The sequence below is a fragment of the Pteropus vampyrus genome, unplaced genomic scaffold, assembly GCF_000151845.1.
Source record: "Pteropus vampyrus isolate Shadow unplaced genomic scaffold, Pvam_2.0 Scaffold553, whole genome shotgun sequence".
Taxonomy (NCBI): domain Eukaryota; kingdom Metazoa; phylum Chordata; class Mammalia; order Chiroptera; family Pteropodidae; genus Pteropus; species Pteropus vampyrus.
Window position 1 is genome coordinate 222,715 of NW_011889334.1, and position 19,140 is coordinate 241,854.

At 45.1% G+C, this 19,140-nt stretch overlaps 2 protein-coding genes and 1 pseudogene across 2 annotated transcripts in view; 1 reads left to right on the forward strand and 2 right to left on the reverse strand.

Moving 5' to 3' along the window:
* Positions 1-1,490, reverse strand: part of MUC21 (mucin 21, cell surface associated) — a 17,223-nt gene extending 15,733 nt beyond the window's left edge. Inside the window, 4 exon segments of the mRNA XM_023525384.1 lie at positions 393-583; positions 685-995; positions 997-1,040; positions 1,326-1,490. Coding sequence (XP_023381152.1) covers positions 393-583; positions 685-995; positions 997-1,040; positions 1,326-1,490 — 711 coding nt within the window.
* A 1,742-nt stretch (positions 1,491-3,232) lies between these two features.
* Positions 3,233-4,430, forward strand: LOC105308169 (annotated as a pseudogene).
* A 4,007-nt stretch (positions 4,431-8,437) lies between these two features.
* On the reverse strand, positions 8,438-9,854 carry DPCR1 (diffuse panbronchiolitis critical region 1). The gene is made up of 2 exons (XM_023525385.1): positions 9,120-9,854; positions 8,438-8,611 (listed from the first exon to the last, which is right to left on the reverse strand). Exons 1-2 carry the CDS (start codon positions 9,852-9,854, stop codon positions 8,438-8,440), a joined length of 909 nt encoding a protein of 302 aa, XP_023381153.1.
* Positions 9,855-19,140: the final 9,286 nt, after the last annotated feature.

Below are 19,140 nucleotides of genomic sequence, written 5' to 3' on the forward strand. Positions count from 1 at the left end.
TGTGGCCTCAGAGGTGGAGGTAGAGGCCAAGAGGTGTGATGAGGTCAAAGTGAAGGCTGTGGTGACCTCCGGGGCTATGGTGGGCCCAGAAGGTGAGGTGGAAGCCTCAGTGTCCCCAGAAGCTGTGGAGGAGAATATGGTGGGCACAGATGCTGAGAAGGAGCCCGTGGGGTTCTTAGAGGTTGTGTTGAGACCATTGGGATAGTAAGGGTCTTAGAAACTGTGGTGTTGTTTGTAGCGGCCACAGAAAAAGTTGAAAAGTCTATGGAGAGCTGAGAGGTTGGTGAGGAGGCTGTGGTGAACTTGATGGTATCAGAGCCTGTACGGGAGGCCGTGGTGGTCACAGATATTGTTGTGAATGGCATGGTGGACTCAGAGGCTGTGGGGGAGACCATGCTGCTAACAGACTCTGAAGTGACCTCAGAAGCTGGACTGTAGGCCATGCTGGTCTCAGATCTTGCAGTGGAAGCATTGGTGGTATCCGAGCGCGTGGTGGACAAAGACTCTGCAGTCCTCTCAGAGACTGTGGTCAAGGCTGTTGTGGGCACAGACACTGTTGTGGGGGCAGTAGGCGTCTCATAGTCTGTGGTGGAAGACATGGAGCGGTCAAAGCCTACGGTGGTCTCAGAGGCCATAGTGTACACTGTAGTGGTTTCAGAAGGTGTTTTGATAGAGATGTGGTACTGTTAGAAGCTGTGGAGAAGTGCACAGCAGCCTCAGAGGTTGAGGTGGAAACCTTGGTGGGCACAGACTCTACAGTGGTCCCTGAGGCTGTGATAGAAGCCCTGGTGGTCTCAGAGCTTATGGTGGTGTCATTGGTAAATACGGTGGTGGGCACAGATGTTATCATGGAGGATGTGCTGCTATCAGAGGCCCTAGAGGAGGCTGTGACGGTCTCGGTGGGCATAGTGGTGGCTGTGTGGGGCACAGACCCTGCAGAGGTTTCAGTGGACACTGTAGTGGTATCAGAGGCTGCATTCGCAGCTCTCGTGGTCTGAGTTGGTGACAGAGGCCATGGTGGTCTCTGGCAATGCTGTGTTCTTAGAGTCAGTGGTGGAGGCTGTTGTGGACACAGTTGTTATTACAGAGGATGTGGTGGTCTCAGAGACTATGGTGGGTCCCAAAGCAGAGTTAGAGATCCAAGTGGAGGTTGCTGTGGGCACAGATGTTCTGTGGATGTTGTGGTGCTTTCACAGACTGTGGTGAGGCCAGGATGGGAACAGACATTGTCTAGGAGCCTGTAGGAGTCTCAAAGACTGAGCTCGAGGCAGTAGTGGGTGCAGATGTGTTTGTCTCCGTTGACATTATGGTGGCTGTGAGGGCACCTGCTCAGCAGTTTTCACAGAGGCTTTGGTGGAGACTATAATTGTCTCAGAGACTGTGGTGGTGACTGTGGTGGATACAGATGTTTTGGTAGAGGATGTGGTAGTCTCTGAGGCTGAGGTAAAGGCCATGGTGGCTTCAGAAGCTGAAGAGGAGTCCACGATCATCTCAGAGATTGTGGAGGAAGCTACATTGGTCAAAGCCTACAGTCCTTTCAGAAGCTATGGTGAAGACTGTGGTGGGCGCAGATATTACCATAAGGTCCTGGTAGTCTCAGAGGCTATGGTAGAGGTCATGGTGGGCACAGATGCCACAGTGAAGGCTGTGTTGACCTCAGAGACTGTGGTGGTGATTGTGATTGTTTCAGGTCCTATGGAGGTCTTGGAGTCTGTGGTGGAGACTTGGTCAGCAAAGATGTTATCATGCAAGAAGTGGTGGGCACAGACACTGCAGTAGTGAGCAAAGTGATTTTAGACATTCTAGTAGAGGCTGTGGTGCATTCAGAGTGTGTGGGGTACACTGTGGTAGACACAAATTAGTGTCAAAGTAGTTGTGTGGGACACAGACTCTCCGGATGTCACAGAGGCTGTAGTGGGTACTGTCATTATCTCAGATGCTGTGGTAGAGGCCAGAGTGATGACAGATAGATAGGTGGAGGCCTCAACTGTGGTGGCAGATTCCATGGTGTTCTCAGAGGTGGTGGTGGTGGAGGCCATGGTAGTTTTAGAAGCTGTGTTCTTAGAGCCTATGGTGGAGGCTGTGCTGGGCACAGACATTGCCATGGAAAATGTGGTGCTCTCAGAGTCTACGTTGGAGGTCTCAGAGGCTGGAATAGAGACTGTCATGGGCAGAGATGCGGTGGTGGAAGATCTGACAGTCTCAGAAGTTTTGGAATGGACTGTGGTAGATTCAGAATCTTTGGTTGTCTCAGAAGCTGTGGTGGGCACAGATGCTATGGTGATGGTTGTGGTCATTTCAGATTTTGACTGCTGATTCAACTGTGCTTCTGTACTGAATGAATGAATCATTTGACCAATCTCCTTTGCACTTCTTTCTTCAAAAACTTTGCAAACAGGGCCATCAGCTCTTTTTAGGCAGAATGCTTGCCTACATGAATCTTAAAATCTAACCCATGTTAAGGAGGCATCACAAACAGAAACTGCACATCATCTCTCTTGTGTGCTTTACACTAAGGAGAGTTGGAGCTCAAAGGAAGGAGAAACCGTTATTTGAAAACCACCTTGAGGTCATCTGGACTGATTTCCCCAGATGAGATGGAAGTCACAGGTCACACAAAAATGAGAGAGCCTCTGGAGCAGAGACCTTCAAGTGCAAATCCCCTGTTCACTCTTTGGGTTTTCAGCACACTGTCCCTGATTGAGGAAAGCCTGCAGTTTCTAATACACGAACTGAGGGCAGTCAAGCTGTCAATTTCAGATGAGGCCAATTTTGCAAGGTTTCTTTAGGCAGTCAAGGTCAGAACTGATGTATCAGGCAATTTGTAAAGGTTCTCTGTGAAGAGACTCAAGAAAATATGAGGTGAAAGATCCTTGGGATGATTTCTGAATTTATTTTATTTATGTATTTTGTAAGTATAAAATAGCAGACCAAGTATTAGCAGTGGGAATGGATTAGAGGAGACTCTGGGAGATTAGCCTAAATTTTTCTCTGTACTTCTCATTTATTCATTCAAAAATAGTCTTTAAAAACCTTCTATAAGGTGTGTGGTATCCTAGGCATGAACTCAGTGGTAAAAAAAAAAAAAAAAAAATAGATACGGAGCTTATATTCAAGTGAGGCAGAAAGATAACGTCTGAAATAAAAGATCTATGAATAGTCAACCAGGGCTCTTTCAGAGGCTAAGAGAAAGAGGCTCTCTTGTCTTCCATATCAAGGACAGACTATGGCAATGATGGCTCAGAAGAGAAGTGAGGGGCTGGAGCACCTAGCTAAAGCAGAGAAATACCTGAAAACTGTTTTTTTCAAATAGAAGCCAGATTATTACAATGCCACTTCTGAATATGGAAAAGCAGAGCTTCTGAGCTAGCTAACATGATACCGAAGGTGATGCAGAAACTAAGTGACTGAGAAAGCCAGCATGACAGTTCTAGAAGACACCACTTCCAATATAGCAGCCCTGGAGGCACTGGAACACTGAAGCACTGGAAAGCTCATAGCAAGCGCAGATCCAGAAAAGTCTGTATGACTGTATCAACAGACCGCCAATGTGTTTAAAAATGAGGAACACTTCAACAGGCAGTTCAATGCTTAGGAAAAGGCTCAAGAGTGCTAATATAAGGATGCAGTGTTGACCAGGCGGCTCTCTATTTAGAAGGAAAAAAAATATTTATAAGGAAATTGAGAATTATCCAACTGGTTATAAGAAAAAAAGTTGCTCCAGTCTTAGCTCACCTGCACAGAAAAGAGCACGTGGCTGCAGAAAGCTGTCGGGGAGAGCTTTAGCATACCAGGGCGGGCCCATGGAAGCAACAGCTGTGCTGGCCTAGGACAGCTTCTGGAAGCTGACCAGCAGGATCAGGCTACAGTGTCAGAGGTCTGCAACTCTCCACACTGCAAGTACGCGGATAGCGAGCATGCTAAATTGGACCTGAGTGCGCTGGTTTCAGAAGGGGGATCAAGAAGAAATCATCAGCGATGGTTACACGACCATGTGAATGCACTTAATGCCACTACACTGTACACTTAAAAAATGGTTAAAATGGTCAGTTTTATGTTATGCATATTTTACCACAATAAAAACTTTAAGAAAAAGGAGGAGGAAAATTAAGAGAAGAAGGAGCAGGAGGAAGTTAGCAGCAACACCACAGCACAAGTCTGGGGATGACCCACCACAGAGCTGACAGAGGAAGATGAATATTCAGGACTGTGCTAGTATTTTGCTTTGCAAAAAAAAAAAAAAAAAGGGAGAAATTCTGGTATGCCATTTTATGCACTTGGAATTTATTTAAGAGTATTCCATACTTCATTACAGCCATGGTTTGGAATGTTAATAAAGACTGTCATTTGTAGTTCCCAATTCCCAAAATTTGCCACCTGTGTCGACTACCTGTGAAACGGTCCTTTTTTTTCCATAACAGCTTTCCTAAGACACAAGCAAGAGTTAACTGGAAATATACTGTCATGTTTTAATACAGTTGATTTTAAAACTTGTGAGTCAAATTCTAGATAAATTACATTCTGAACAAATGGAGCAACAAGCATGGACATTCTCTCTTGGGTTCGTGTAATTTATTATTAGAGATTTTATTTTATTTAATAATTGTTGCTAAAAGTGAAGTTTACTAATAAGAAAATTAATTAGAATTTTTTAAATTTGTTTTGTTTTGTTTTAAAAAGGACATTTGTCCCTCACAATATTGGATACATCTAAATTATTCAATCTTTTAAGAGGCAAAATTGGAATAAGAAACTATTTTGAGCCTTATAATATTATCTGACCCAATAAAAGATGCCTTTACAATCTTTGTTTAAAATCTATGAATAGCAATATAAAACGGGTGTGATGCTTAAATCTGTAGATGCAAATACTGGGGGAAAAAGCTAACAATTAGAAGTCATTGCCTCTGGAGGCAGGACTCAAAAGTGAAAAGAAATGGGAGCATCAGAGGTGGCTGTTTTTTGTAATGAGACTTTCAGACTATTGAAATTTTAAAACTATTTACATGAATTACTCTAGTAAAATTTGCAAAGGAAACATACGCACAGTGAGTATGACATGAGGAAATGAAGACAATATTTATAGGAAAATATTTCAAGAAACTTGGCAGTGAAGGAGGGCATTGCTGGGAACGCTAAACGTTGTTAAGATGGACACTGGAAGAACTGAGATTTTCCAAGTGTGGACCCTGAACCATGGGCATCAGGATTGCCTGGGAGCTTGTTGAAATGCAGATTCCAGCCCCCACTCCAAACTTAGGAACTACAAGGGAAAGAACCAAAACCTACATTTTTATAAATAATCTCATATATATACAATAAAATATTACTTTGCCATAAAAAAAAAGCGGGGGGCGGGGAGAGGGAGAAGGAAAGCTTGCCATTTGCAACAACATGGATGGGCCTTGAGGGCATTGCGCTAAGTGAAATAAGTTGAACAGAGAAAGACAAATACTGTATGCTCTCACTTATATACGGAATCTAAAGAAAAAAATCAAACTCATAGATTCAGAGAACAAGACTGGCGGTTGCCAGAGGTGGGAAATGGGGGGTGGGCGAAATGGATGAAGGTGGTCAAAAGGTACAAATTTCCAGTTATACTATGAATAAGTCCTGGGGATGTAACATACACCTGATGACTATAAGAAGTAATACTGTATTGTATATTTGAAAGTTGCTAAGATAATAGATCTTAATAATTCTCTTTACACAAAATAAAGTGTAACTATATGTGGTGATTAATATTAACTAGACTTACTGTGATCATTTTACAATATATACAAATATTCAATCATTACGTTGTACACCTGAAACTAATGTCATGTTGTATGTCAATTATACCACAATAAAAATAAATAAATAAAAGCTCTTCCAGGTAATTCTTGTGCACACCATTCCAGAGTTTGTTTGGACACTGATGGGAAGGACGCTGGAGAGGGAAAAGAAAGAAGCATGGGAGGGAGAGAGAAAGGGGGACACTGAGAACGCAGGAAGGGTGAGAAGGGAACCAAAGCCCACGTGGCCGGACACTCCTCCAGTGTAAGGACGAAGAAGGGAGGGAGAGAATGAATGCAGATGAGGGTGACTGGATAGATCCGATGGTAGGAACATGAGGCAGTGCCTGTTGGCATTTTTGCACACTTGTAACTTTTTTTAATTTATATGTCATTCTTTGTGTGATATCTCCCTTTCCCGGTAGGCTATGAGCTCCCTAAAGGCAGGACCTGTCACTGCTTTGCTCTTCAAATCTAGCACTGAGCAAGTGCTCCTAAAATATTTGCAAAATGAACACATGAATGTCATGTTCAGTATGATGTGGCATCCAGGTGAAGATGTTATGGGGGGAGGAACCTTGAAAATATAGGACTGGATTTCAGAGCAAGGACAATCTAGAGATGAGTCATCTGCAGAAAAAAATAGTTCGAAAATGAATGGGCTCACAGAGATGCAGGGAGAAGGAAGAGAACAAGATGTACAAGACAGCAGTCTCCAGCAGACTGTCATTGAGAGAGAGCAGAGGGAAGACACAAGAAACAAACATCGAAGGAAATATTTTTGAATGAACAAAAAGCCCTCCTGTTCATTCAACCGGCTTCTGTAGATTCTACACCTACCCTCCCCACTCCCTTTTTAGGCATGCCATCCTACAGTGGAAGTGAAGGGGCTTTATAAGTTGTCAACACTGAGTTTTAATTATTAAGAAGAGAAACTTGAAATTCTGCAGGAGTCTAGGAGAGAAGTCAGGTTTAATGGCTAGAAATGTGGAAGCTCAGAGTTTGCTTCTCCTAGGGCTAATTTCGCTCACAACTCCCATAGCCCTGGGCTCTCTGCGGTCCTTGGGCATGTGTTTCTCTACATGGGGATTATGAGAGCTGACCAAGGGTTTAAATTTAGGCAGCATTTCTGGAAGGGATATTTTCACTTGACTTGGCTTTATTTAGACCTGGAGCCTAGCTCTAATTAGAAATTAAGAATGATATAGAAACTAGGATTTTCAAGATAGATACAAAACATGTATCAAGCAGCTCCACACTCTAGGATTCTAAGGGAAATGAAAACAGCTGCTATTTGTGTTCATGCTTAGAGCTGAGGGTTGGAGGGAGAGGATACAGGTGAATTTGCAGCAAGGTGAAGGTGGGGGTCAGAGTCATGGTCAGTGGGGGCAGTCTGGCGCTTAGAGCCGGAGCCGGGTCCTGAAGAGGGGTTCGGCCTGAGACAGAGCCTGGGAGGGCGCTCGGCGGACTGGAACTGGCAGGAGTCGCGGGCGAGTGTCCCCGCGCGCGCGCTCCTCCCGGTCTAGCCCTGTTCGGGCGGACGCCTGGGTGCCAGCGACCGAGAGCCACTAATCTGCTCTGTTAGCGAGCGAGGTCCGGGAGCCGCTGGCCAGTGGAGGAGGGAAGGAGAGAAGGCCGCGGACTCCCGCAACCCCGAGTCCCCACTGCTCCAGGATCCCGCCCCGCATCCGGACCGCCCTGCTGGGCTCGCCCCTTTGCTCTGGCCCCTCACACCTACCCCAGCCCTAAGGGTCTTGGGAGCTCGCTCCCGGGGAGATGCTCTCTCTGGGGGGACCAGGACTCCATAAACTTGTGAGCAGGGAGCCACTCGTGAAGTGATGTTTCCTAAAGAGAGCCCAGCCCCGCAGCTTGCTAAAGGGTTTCTCTCTAAATTTTAAAGTGATCAAAACTGCAGGCCAAAAAAAATCCCTCCCTGTGTGCCCACCCACCACACAGCAAGCCAAACCATCGGGATGCCCACTGCAGACATTGAGAAAAACTAAGGAATTTGGGAGAAAGAGGGAAGAACCATCTGAGTGAGAGATGTTTGTGATTTTTTTCTGGAATTTTCCTTTCTGCTGGGAATGGGTAGAGTGGAGATAGAAATAAATCCTCTTTCCTCTTAGATCCTTTTGTTGTTGTTGCTGTTGTTGTTGTTGTTGTTGTTGTTGTTGTTGTTAAAAACAAAAGACAAAAGAAGAAGGGTAAGGGCTCTGGGAACTCACAGACATTCCTGTTTACATACACTCTAGATAACAGTGGATGAGAATAGTATAGATTGTTCCTGAAACCCAGGGGCTCTGTTCTCAGTCTCCTCCTTCTCATAACCCCACCTCATATGACAGATCTGGACTTGCCTTCTAAGGTTCCCAAGCTTCCGTTAGCCATGCTGCCCCCATCAGGACTCAGTGTCTTGTATTGGTCCCTACCCCATGTGTCCATCAAACATCTTTTCATTCTCAGATCATCATCTTCTAGAGAGAACACTTGCTTGCTTTACTCATTCCTTCTTTTCTATTCCCCAAACTCACATCTTTCTTGCTTATCATCTCATTCCTTGACCAGTTTTAATAACGACACAGCAGATGAAAGGTTGATACTGTCAACTGTCAGTACTTTGCCCTTCCTAGAGTCAAGGAAATAGGAATTGTGCGTCTAATTCCTCATCCAGGAAAGGGATAGAGCAAGGAAGAGCTGGAGGAAGAGATCTGGCCCACACCAAGAGTCTGCTGCTCCATTGAGTAGACTGGGTAAGAATTGGGACCCACATTATCTTCTGGGTCATTGTCCTCAGTGTTGTGGAACAGTGTACGGCGTGTTCGCGCCATATAGGAGACCTGTGATTGGGAGGAGAAAAGAGAACTGAGTACCGTCTATCATGTCATTTGCTTCCTCAACACCCTTATCCCAGGCCTTTTGGTTCTATTTTCCCTGATCCAGATCTTATGCTGCTCTTTTCCCAAGATTCCATCCAAACTTAATCCTTATTCCAGCCCCAGATTCAATACAGAGTTCTAGACCTCACCTCCAATTCTTTCCTCTGCCCTATTTGTCTTGTCCTCATATCCCCTAATCTCATATCCCAGACACTATCTCCAACCTTCAAATTTTCCTTCCTCTGCATCCTTTTCCTCAGCCCACAGCCTTCCCTCCAATTCTACTTTTCATGTCCCATGGATCTATTGTCTTTCCCCACAGTTTTTACCACCACTACCCCTCTATTGGTATCCCCATCCCCACTATATCTCTTCTCGTAGTCTCATTATTCCCTCTAGCTCTGATCCGTAACCTTTTCTCAATGCCCTATCCCATGGGTTCATTTTCTGAAGCATCCCTGTTCCTTACCAAAAAGATCAGGCCAAGGAACATCTGAAAGAGTATCACTGCCACCAGGACCACAATAACTATGGCCCACACAGGAAATGAACCATTCTCCCCTGCCACTCCAACAGGGAGACCTCCCTGAAAGCCACCTTTGTTCTGGTATGGGGCTTCTGACATGATAGAATTGAGCTCCATGCTGGATGTGGGTGAAAAAGAACCAACTGCCACCTGATGAGTAACCGCAGTTTTATTTGGAAAGGAAGTAGAGATAGATTTGTCTCCTGCGAGCTTGACTAGAGATTTCATAGTCTCTGTGGTTTCTATATTTCTTGTAGGGTTTTCTGTGGGCTTTATTGAGATTTTTATTGGTGTGGTCCTTCTTTTGGTAGATGTGATCTTCTTTGTGTATACTATAGGCTTTTCTGAGGATTTTGATGTTTCTTCTGTGGTTGCGATGGTTTCTGATAGGTATTTTGTAGTCTTACTCGAATCTCTTGTCATCTTCGAAAGGACCGATGTGCTCTGCAATGATAGGGATCTTGTGATGCTCTCATGAGCTGATGTGCTCAGTTGTTCATGTTCATTAGGTGTTGATGGGGCCCTTGTGATCTTCTCCTCTGCTGATGTATGTTCCGTAGGCATCGCTGGGGTCTTTGTGATGCTCTCATGAGCTGATGTGCTCAGTTGTTCATGTTCATTAGGTGTTGATGGGGCCCTTGTGATCTTCTCCTCTGCTGATGTATGTTCCATAGGCATCGCTGGGGTCTTTGTGATGCTCTCATGAGCTGATGTGCTCAGTTGTTCATGTTCATTAGGTGTTGCTGGGGCCCTTGTGATCTCCTCTGCTGATGTATGTTCCGTAGGCATCACTGGGGTCTTTGTGATGCTCTCATGAGCTGATGTGCTCAGTTGTTCATGTTCATTAGGTGTTGATGGGGCCCTTGTGATCTCCTCTGCTGATGTATGTTCCGTAGGCATCGCTGGGGTCTTTGTGATCCTCTCATGAGCTGATATGCTGCTCTGTTGTCCATGTTCCGCAGGAGTTTCTGGGGTTTTTGTGATCATCTCATGGGTTGATGTGCTCGGTAGTTCATGTTCTGTAGTCATTGCTGGGACCCTTGTGATCTTCTCGTGAGCCGATGTGCTGTGTTGTATATGTTTTGTGGAAATTGCCGGAGCGCTAGTGTTCTTCTCATGGTCCAATGTGCCTTGTTGTCCTCGTTCTGTAGGCATTGATAAAGCTCTTGTCATCTTCTCATGGACCAATGTGCTCTGTTGTTGATGATTCGTAGGCATTCCTGAGGCACTGGTCATTTTCACATGAGCAGATGTGCTCCGTTTTCCATATTTTGTAGGCATTTCTACAGTTCTTGTCACCATCATAATGGCCGATGTGCTCTCTTTTTTATTAAAGGTAGGTTTTTCTGGTGTCTGTGTATGCTTCTCAGCTCCTGTTGGCATCTCCGGTGTTTGTTTTCTAGCCTTTGTTTGTGTCTTATCCGAGACAACTGTAGTTTTGTAATTAGTAGCTATTGTATGATTGTTAATTCTTTCTGTCATTTCTATGCTTCTTGTAGCCTTGTATGATATATTTGTGAATGTTGTGCTTTTTTCTGAGGAAGATGTGAGTTTTTTGTTAATGTCTGAATTGACTGAGTTGTGGGAAAGAGTTGTGGTCTTGCATGAGGTGGTGCTTTTACTGTCTAAAATAATGACGGTATTTCCCAAAGGTGTTACACTTTTATTTGAGTTTCTTGTTACTGTCTGTCTGCTTGTTTTGGACTTAGGACAAGTTATTTTGCTCTTGGATTTTGTGGTTGGATATTTTGTATCAGATGATTTTTTAAGTGTGTTAATGGAGTCAGTTGGATGGATAGAGCGTTTGTCCCAGATAAGTGGGCCTTTTTCTTGATTGCCGGGGGTTTGTTCAGAAGTAGGAGGAGCTTCATGATGAGTTACAGAGTTTTTGGAGTTACCTATAGATTTGTGAATCTGCTTGGAATGGTGTGTGGATTTGCAATGGTGTTTAGGCCGATAGGTTTCTGCAGATTTAATGTGGTCCATAGAGCTGTGTCCTAAACGAAGACCAGTGTGGTCAGACGGAGTACTATAAACAGAGCCTGGGGTAGGAGCAGATAAATGACCAGATTTGGGGGATTCACCAATTTTATGAAATTCTTGAAATGCAGTAGCACCTGTAAAAGGAGAGAATCAAGTAAGAAACTTTCTCCACGTTCTTTCTTGCTTCCTTGCCCACCTCCATCTCTAGAGGTTCCTTTATTACTCCAGATATATCTCCCCAGCCAGTCTACTCAGAATACAATGATAACTAATCTCCATTCTCACCTCCAGTCTCTGAACCTTTGTTTAGGCTGTGCCTTCAGCAATAATGCCACTTCACCTCTTCTCCACCTCCACTCTTCATTTCTCACTTTTAGATCTTTCTAGATTTATAATGTCTTCCCTGATCCTTCCAAGCAGATAAGATTCAGCTTCATCTCAGTGCTCACAAAAAAATTTGTTAATTACTCTTTCCTGCTACCTTCATCTTGAAATTACAGATGTTTGTGTGCCTGTCAACCTCTACCCCTTGCCCTGCCTATCAAATCATAAATTTTGAGAGCAGATATTGACTGGCATTTTGCTCCGCAAGGGCTTCACTAAGGTTTATATAATACTTATGAAAGGGAGTTCCCTTTTGATGGCAGAGAAGAAAGGGAATAAATAACAGAATCCTCTTCTGTCCATAACATCCCAGCTCCATCTCAAATGTGACAATGCAAGCGATTGAAGTAAGACCTCTGGCAGAACTTCCCATAAGGATTAGTAAATAGAAACAGATGATGAGTGAGAGAAGGATAAGAAGAGAAATGGAGAATGGGAAACTTTCATTTTGTTTGGTCTAGATAGAGGGAAGTAGATGAGATGATTCAACTCTCTGGTTCCGCCACTGGATCCCACTCTTAGAAAAATCACAACTAAAGCCATCTGGGATAGATGAAGGTGGCCTCTTAAGAGAAAAAGATACTTGCTCAGGGGTCTTGAAAAGAATGAACGAGGCAGCTGTATTCTGGGAGAAACTGACTATGTTTAAGGACAGGGTGTGAGGGAAAACACCCCTATCAATGAACAGATATGGGCCTTAATTCTGTGGGAAAACAACCAGTGGAGACAGAGGAGATGTCTCTGATATCCAGCCAGGAGAATAAGAGCCAGGAGATCACCAAAGAATGAGAGAGATAGTGTTGTTACCTAACTAAGGTTTCCAGTCTCTATTAGTTCAAGGTGGCAACCAGAACTTTGACCCATTCCCAATCACAGGAAATCGTAATCCACCCACCTCCCTGATGACAAGGAGAGTTGGGGGCTGGGAAACTCGGTCCTTGAAAGAAATATGGGTGGAACAAGAAGGGTGTGAAGGTAGTAGAGAAGCCCAAGTCCCTGGAGGAAATCAGGGTTGGGGAGAGAGAAGAGGGCTGAATTGTCAGGCCCTCACCTGACTATGCCAGCTCCATTCTCTGATTCCCTTGACAGCAATACCATTACTAGCTCTCGTTCACTGGGCACCTTTTCCGGGCCAGGCACTTGGCTGGTTGCCTCACAGACATTCTTTTTCTGGATTCTTTTCTATGGTGATTGATCTCCCAGCTCCCCACATGGCACCTTAAAAACTGTCAACTTCCCTATTTTACAGCCAAGAAACTTGAGTTTCACAAAGGAATGGTGCCTTGCACACAATCCCCAGCAATAACATTGGCCAACTTTTTGAGCACTGACTGTGAGACAGGCAAGTCCTACAAATGAGGACATACATTAACTCATTACTTTTCACAACAACCCTTTGGGGTTGAGAGCTATTTCTCATTCTCTCCCCTTTTTAGATATGAGAAAACAAGGTTCAGAGGAGTTAAGTATCTCCACAAGGATCCTCAGCAGGTAAGAAGTTGAGCCAGAAGTGAACATACATTCTGGGTTCCTGGCGCCCAGGCCCAGGTTCTTACCACACTACACAGCCTGTAGGTCAGCCGACATTTGTGGAACCCCTGAAGGATGCTGTTTATATACTTGTTTTTCTAATCCTCACCACAAACCTGTGAGGCAAGTGTATGATCTTACTGTCTTACAGGTGAGGAAAGGAGGTTCAAAGAGGTAAAGTGATTGGCAAAGTCAGGCTTTTCAAATGTTTTGAAATGTGATAAGGGTGAATAAATATCCACAGAGTAAATAAATAAGCAGGCAGCAGCGCAGAATGACAACTTCACTGGCCTTAAAGAATCAAAGGACAGGATTGGGGTCCAGGCTTGGTTTCTCATAACAGTGATGTCAACTGCACCAGCTTAGTTTGAGGATTAAAGGAAGGATGGAACAGAAAAGTCTGCAGCATCGCTGACTCTTTAAAATATTTATTGAATCTGAAATGTAGTCTTTCAAACAACCTCGTACTTTGCCCTGTTCTTCTCCTGATAGCAAGGGGACCTGGAGCCACAGCCCTGCTCTCCTGTGTTCTGCAGTCCACCGTGTCCCTCCTCACCCACCTGTTCTATGTAACTCTGAAGCATTGCTGGGCCACTTCCTTCTGTGTCTCATCAATATAACACTCACACCTTTCTAATGTACAATAAATTGTTTAATTCTCACAATGGTAGAGATTTTTATTTTTCTATTCATCACTGGCCTAGAACAATGTCTGGTCCATAAGGAGGGAGGCACTTCATAAATATTTGTTTAATGAATGAATGAGGAAATATTTTAGACCTATGAACTCTTTAGAAGCCTTGCTAACAACTTTCATTATGCACATTATGTATAAAACAACATATTGTGACCTCCAAAGGTTGAAAGACCAAGGGATAACTTATGCTCTGTTAGTAACTGAGCCCCTGAGATGAAAGACGGTGAAAGGCCTCTAGCCCAGTCCTGGGACACCAGTTGTCTTTTAACCACAGCAGCCACACAGTCAATAACTAGACTCGAATAATTGATCTTAGAATTCAGATCCACATCACACTGCTGTGGAACCATCGACTGTAAAATCTGCCTCTCAGAAACGTCTACTCCATTCACAAAGAGTCAAAGCTGCAGGGAACCCTTGGGCCCAGCCATGACGCAAATCAGAAACTAAACCCCCATGAAAGACGACTACCTCTTTTCCTCAGTAGATCTGTCATTGGTAGCAACTTTATTTCCCTAGGAAATTCTCACAATCATTTCACTGACTGCAATAGTGGCCTGTAAAGAACTTTTTTTTTTTGGTCATTGAGGTATAGGCAGAGAAGAAAATCTGGCATTAGCAGAAGACACTGGACATGGATGCTTAGCCTGGATAAAAGAATAAAAACAAATCTCACAGCATCAAAACTATGTACAACTGTAAAGGTCTGTTCAATCTGTTTCATTTACTTGTTTGAAGAGAAGGTGGACAAGCTGCTAAGTCGCTCATACTGTCAGATCAGTCTCCCCGAAAAGAGCATTTCTGGTATTTCTTAGTATCCTGCCTCTCAAAAATGGCTATCTCATTTGCTATGATGTAGGTAAATGCTTGTTAAAATGTCTATATACTTTAAGCTCAATATGTGACCGAAAACACAGACATAGTAAAAGACTAAAGAGAAACACACTCAAATGGTTGCCCAGGTGGCTAGAGAGTATTAAGAGAGATTTTCTTTTTCTTTCTAATATTTTCTATTTTTTAATTTCTAAAATAAGCAGATATCATTTTTGTCATAGAAATTAAATGAAATAACATTTAACACAGGAAAAGGTCCTTTTTAGTCTCCACAGGATCCCAGCTTCACCTGTGTTCTCCTCAGAGATGATTTAATCTAGATGATTTAACCTATGTTTCTGTGTCTGCATGATGCAGACTCTGAGGTTCTAGGATCTAGTTACCTAAGTCTGGAAACTCACTGGTCCTGTGGATAAATGACAGAGGTCCTCCCAGAACTGTAAGATGAAGGTCTTCATCCACTCTAGACATCACTCTTCCCTCCCTACCCCAGCCTCTCTCTCTCTCTGCTGGATAGAGTCATGTGCTCACACCCAGTTCCACTCTGAATGCATCCCAACTCCAGCCCAGGCTCAAGCTCTCCCCACCTTTCACACACTCCTGCTTTCCTCTTCAGATCTGAACATCCAGCCGCCCTTGCCTTCCGCACCCCTCCTCTCCATCTCTTCACTAGCCAAGCTCTAGTGTGACCATCTCCCAGAACACACTCACCTGGCCCACAGTGTCTTATCTCAGAATTCAAATTCTAAGTCTGCCCTGTGCCCTAAAGTAAATCTCCCTCAAAAGTGAATGTGCGTGGAGCAGATTCATGATTCATTCCCTTCTGCCCGTACAGGTTCCTCTTCCTGGGCAGCCACAGGAGGAGGTAATACAAAGCAGCAAATGGCACAATCAGCCTGAAGGTGGTGAGATTGGGCAGCTGACAGCAGCTCTGGTGCCTCTATACCAAAACTCTCGATGTGGGAGGAAGGCATCAATTCAGGACACTGCTGAGACCTAGCAGAGGCAACTTGAAAATTTTTCAGCCACTGCCCCTACCATCCATATTCTACCCAATGCTCTGACCCTAAAATGACCCTGAGCTCAGAGAAAGAGAAACATCCTCTAATGCCACCCTTAGCCAAACACACTTAGAAGGGGAAGCTGCAGCCTGCCCTGCCCCAAATACTGCCCAGAGCATCCAGACTCACGACTTTCCCGACCCTGGTCCTAGCATCAGCACCATTACTGTAGATGACTTTATCTAGGACATAGAGCCTCTCTAGGTCTATTTTTGTGTGTCTACCTTGTGAAGACCCTCTTCTGATTCACCCAGGCCCCCTTCAATCTCCCCTTGTGTTTGGCATCTCCGCTCCCTGGGTTCAGTCACAGAACTGTTTCTTAACTAAGTGAAATAATTTGGTGATTTCACTTTATCTTGTAGAGTCTGCTTAGCTTGTTAAACTTTTCCATATTCATTTTCTCTTTGAAGCCCGGGGATATTTCCTGACCATAAAGTGGAGACAAAACCCCACACATCTAATTGAGTTGCCATGAGGATTAAATAAGTAAACACGGATGAAGTGCCTAGAACAATGCCTGACACATGGTAAATGCTCAGTAAACACCAATGATTGGCATTGTCCAGGTAGCATCCTTCCCATTTTATAGATGTGTGAACTAATCAAGTGGGCCAGAGTCAGGACTGGAACTCAGGTCAGCATAAAATAGGACTCTCATGAGAGAAATGAACCCCATACCTCCCAAGGGCAGCAGGCAGTGTGGAGTGGTAGAAACCTGCTTGCCTCCATGACTTTGAGCAAGGTCCTCACCTCCCAAAGTCTCACTCTCCTCATAAAATGGGATATTATTAACCACTTCAGGGAATTTGAGGAGATGAAATGAGATGAAATACTCTGAGCCTCTGTGAGTTCCTTGCACATAGCAGATGCTCAGGGAATGTCAGGTTCCTGCTGCTGCCCACCAAGGACTGTCAGCCTATACAGTGGCTTTATGCCAACCAAAAGAAGGAGCAGAACCTAGGCTGAATTTCATCTCCGACATGCCCCTCAGTCAGCAAACTTGAGCAGTAAACATCCTTGACAATTGTATGCAACAGCCTCATACCTAACTCTCTTCTCAACACACATTCATCCACAGGTCATTTCTATGATTGGTCATTCAACCTTATAAATGCTAAGAAACAAGCCCTCTCTGTCTTCTATCCCCTGTATAATGGTGACCCCTTTGCCTCTGAGGGCATCTTACCTGCCTCCCGAGAAGCTAGAAGGAAGAGAAGGCAGCAGTGGAGGCCAAAGGTGGAGCGGATGCAGTGAGCCAGCTGGGCCATGTTCGACTGCGCTGGACGGCTGCTTGAGGCTGTGGGCTGGGGTCTCCCACCTTATATGGGGCCAGATTTGACGTCATGGGGGTTGGGGCCCCTCAGGCCTAAGCCTTAAACAAACAAAGCTGCCTCACCCCACAGGGGTGCCCTGATAATGGGAGACCGCAGGTGCTGCGTCAGGGAGCCAAGTACCTGGGTGCCTGCCACAGGGGTGGGATCTGAGGGAGGGAAAAGGAGCTGGGAGAGGGCAGGCTCCTGACTCAGCCCAGTGGAGGGAGAGAGCATTGGGTGGGGGGGGTGGATTCCAGGGTTCTGGAGAAGTGAGGAGTAGATGGCAGGGTTCTAGAAGGACTGAGTTCTGGCTGGGCAAGATGGGGAGGAGGAAGATTGGATGCCTGGGTTCAGGAGGAGATTCAAATTCTAGTTCTTCTCTAGCTTCACATTCACTCTCCTGTCTCTCTCACATCAGCCCAGCTCTCCACACCTCTTATTCACACATGGCCACTCTTTTTGCCCTGGGTGGAGCTGCTCATGAGTATCAGGTGAAAGAGCAAAGAAGAAGAAGCCCTCACGTGGCCCACCACTGCAGACACAGGCACCCCCAGATGTCCAGAGATAACACAGCATATAGAGATGGTTAAGTCAGTGACAGAGACAAGAGACCAGACAGACACAAAACCCCAGGATCTGACATCGCATGCCTCACCAGGGACAAAGACAGGTTCAGGCCACCCAGAAGCACTGAGGCCGAGATCTTTGGCAGATATGTTCAGTTACAGGAGACTCTGACTTCCCTTCACCCCTTCACCCCCACCTTAGCCCAAAGGCCCTTTCTTGCTTCCAAGCCCCCATCTACCCCTACACAGAAATGCAGATCCTCCCTTTCTAGGATCTCCCAGAGTCTCCCTCTTCCCTTCCTCCTGATTCCTTGCCTGAAGCAAGCACTGGGTCAGAGATTATTCAAATTCATACACTAGACTCCTAAGTAGCAGTGTCTAGGGGTGGCACAGGACAGACTATGGGAGTAGGGGGGGGCACCTCTAAGGAGTGAGAAAGCTGTGGGTCAAGGTATCTAAGTCACACCCCATTGCTCACTTAATTTGTTCACTGTGCGTCTCCTCTCATGGAAAGTAAGCACCCAGCAGGCAAGGGCTTTGCCTTGGTCACTGCTGCCTCCTCAGCCTCTGGATCAGTGCCTGGCACACAGTGGACAATCAATGTGTTTAGTGAGCTGAATGGAGTGGAAGCCAGAGCTGGCTACTGCCCTTCTAGGAGAGTGGTGCAGGCACAGGGAGTGAAGGCCAGGACCTAGAAGGCAAGAAGCCAAGGCCTTGTAGTAATGGGGCTCATGAGAGAACTAGATAGCTGAACATGTGAATTCCTCCCATTATTTGGCATGACTAGTCCCTAAGCCGTAGGCAGGGCTGGAATAGGTGGGAAGAAGAGAACAGGTCAACTGTTCATTAATGTGATTAATGAGAGATTAATGAGGCTCCCTGGAGTCAGGCCAAGACTGACTACTCAGACTGGGCAGCTTGCCTCTCAGACAATGCATCCTGCAGGATGGGAAAACTGAGGCAGAGGCAGGCCCTCCCTTGTAACTCCATCTGGACTCAGGAGTGACTGAGTCCTTTCCACTAATATGCCAGCCCGCCCTTTCCCCCAGAGATCCAGGCCTCTAAGAAAGTAGTTCTCAACAAGGAGGGACAATTTTGCTCCCCAGGGGACATTTGGCAATGTCTGGAGACATTCTTGTCACATCTGAAGACGTTCTTGTCACATCTGGAAGGGGGCTGCTACTAGCATATAGTGAGTAGAAAGCAGAGATGCTGCTAAACATTCTATAACGCACAGACCATCCCCACAACAAAGAACTCTTCAGTCCTATATGTCAATAGTGCTGAGGCTGAGAATCTGTTTTCATTATGTAAATAAACATCCTCTCTTCTTTTTAGCTCCAATCTCTCCTAGAGGTCCCAGGTATATGGGGTAGAAGAACCTGGAGGTAGATGGAGGCTCAAGTGTAATTCGAGGTTGTTATGTCTGAGCTACAGACTGAAGAGCTGGTCACAAAACAACCGTACTAGCTACTGACCTTAGAGCATTTCAATACACCAAAGAATGTGCTGAGCGCCTTATCTTGTTATAACCTCTGAGGATAGCAATGTCAGCCCTGTTTTAAAGATAAGAATAAACAATCTCAGATCAGAGAA

Coding starts and splice junctions, on each gene's coding strand:
- DPCR1 (XM_023525385.1), bottom strand. CDS start 9,854: ATGCCTATGGAACATACATCAGCAGAGGAGAAGATCACAAGGGCCCCA. Junction 8,612..9,119: donor TCCTTGGCCTGATCTTTTTG/GTAAGGAACAGG, acceptor TCCCAATCACAG/GTCTCCTATATGGCGCGAAC.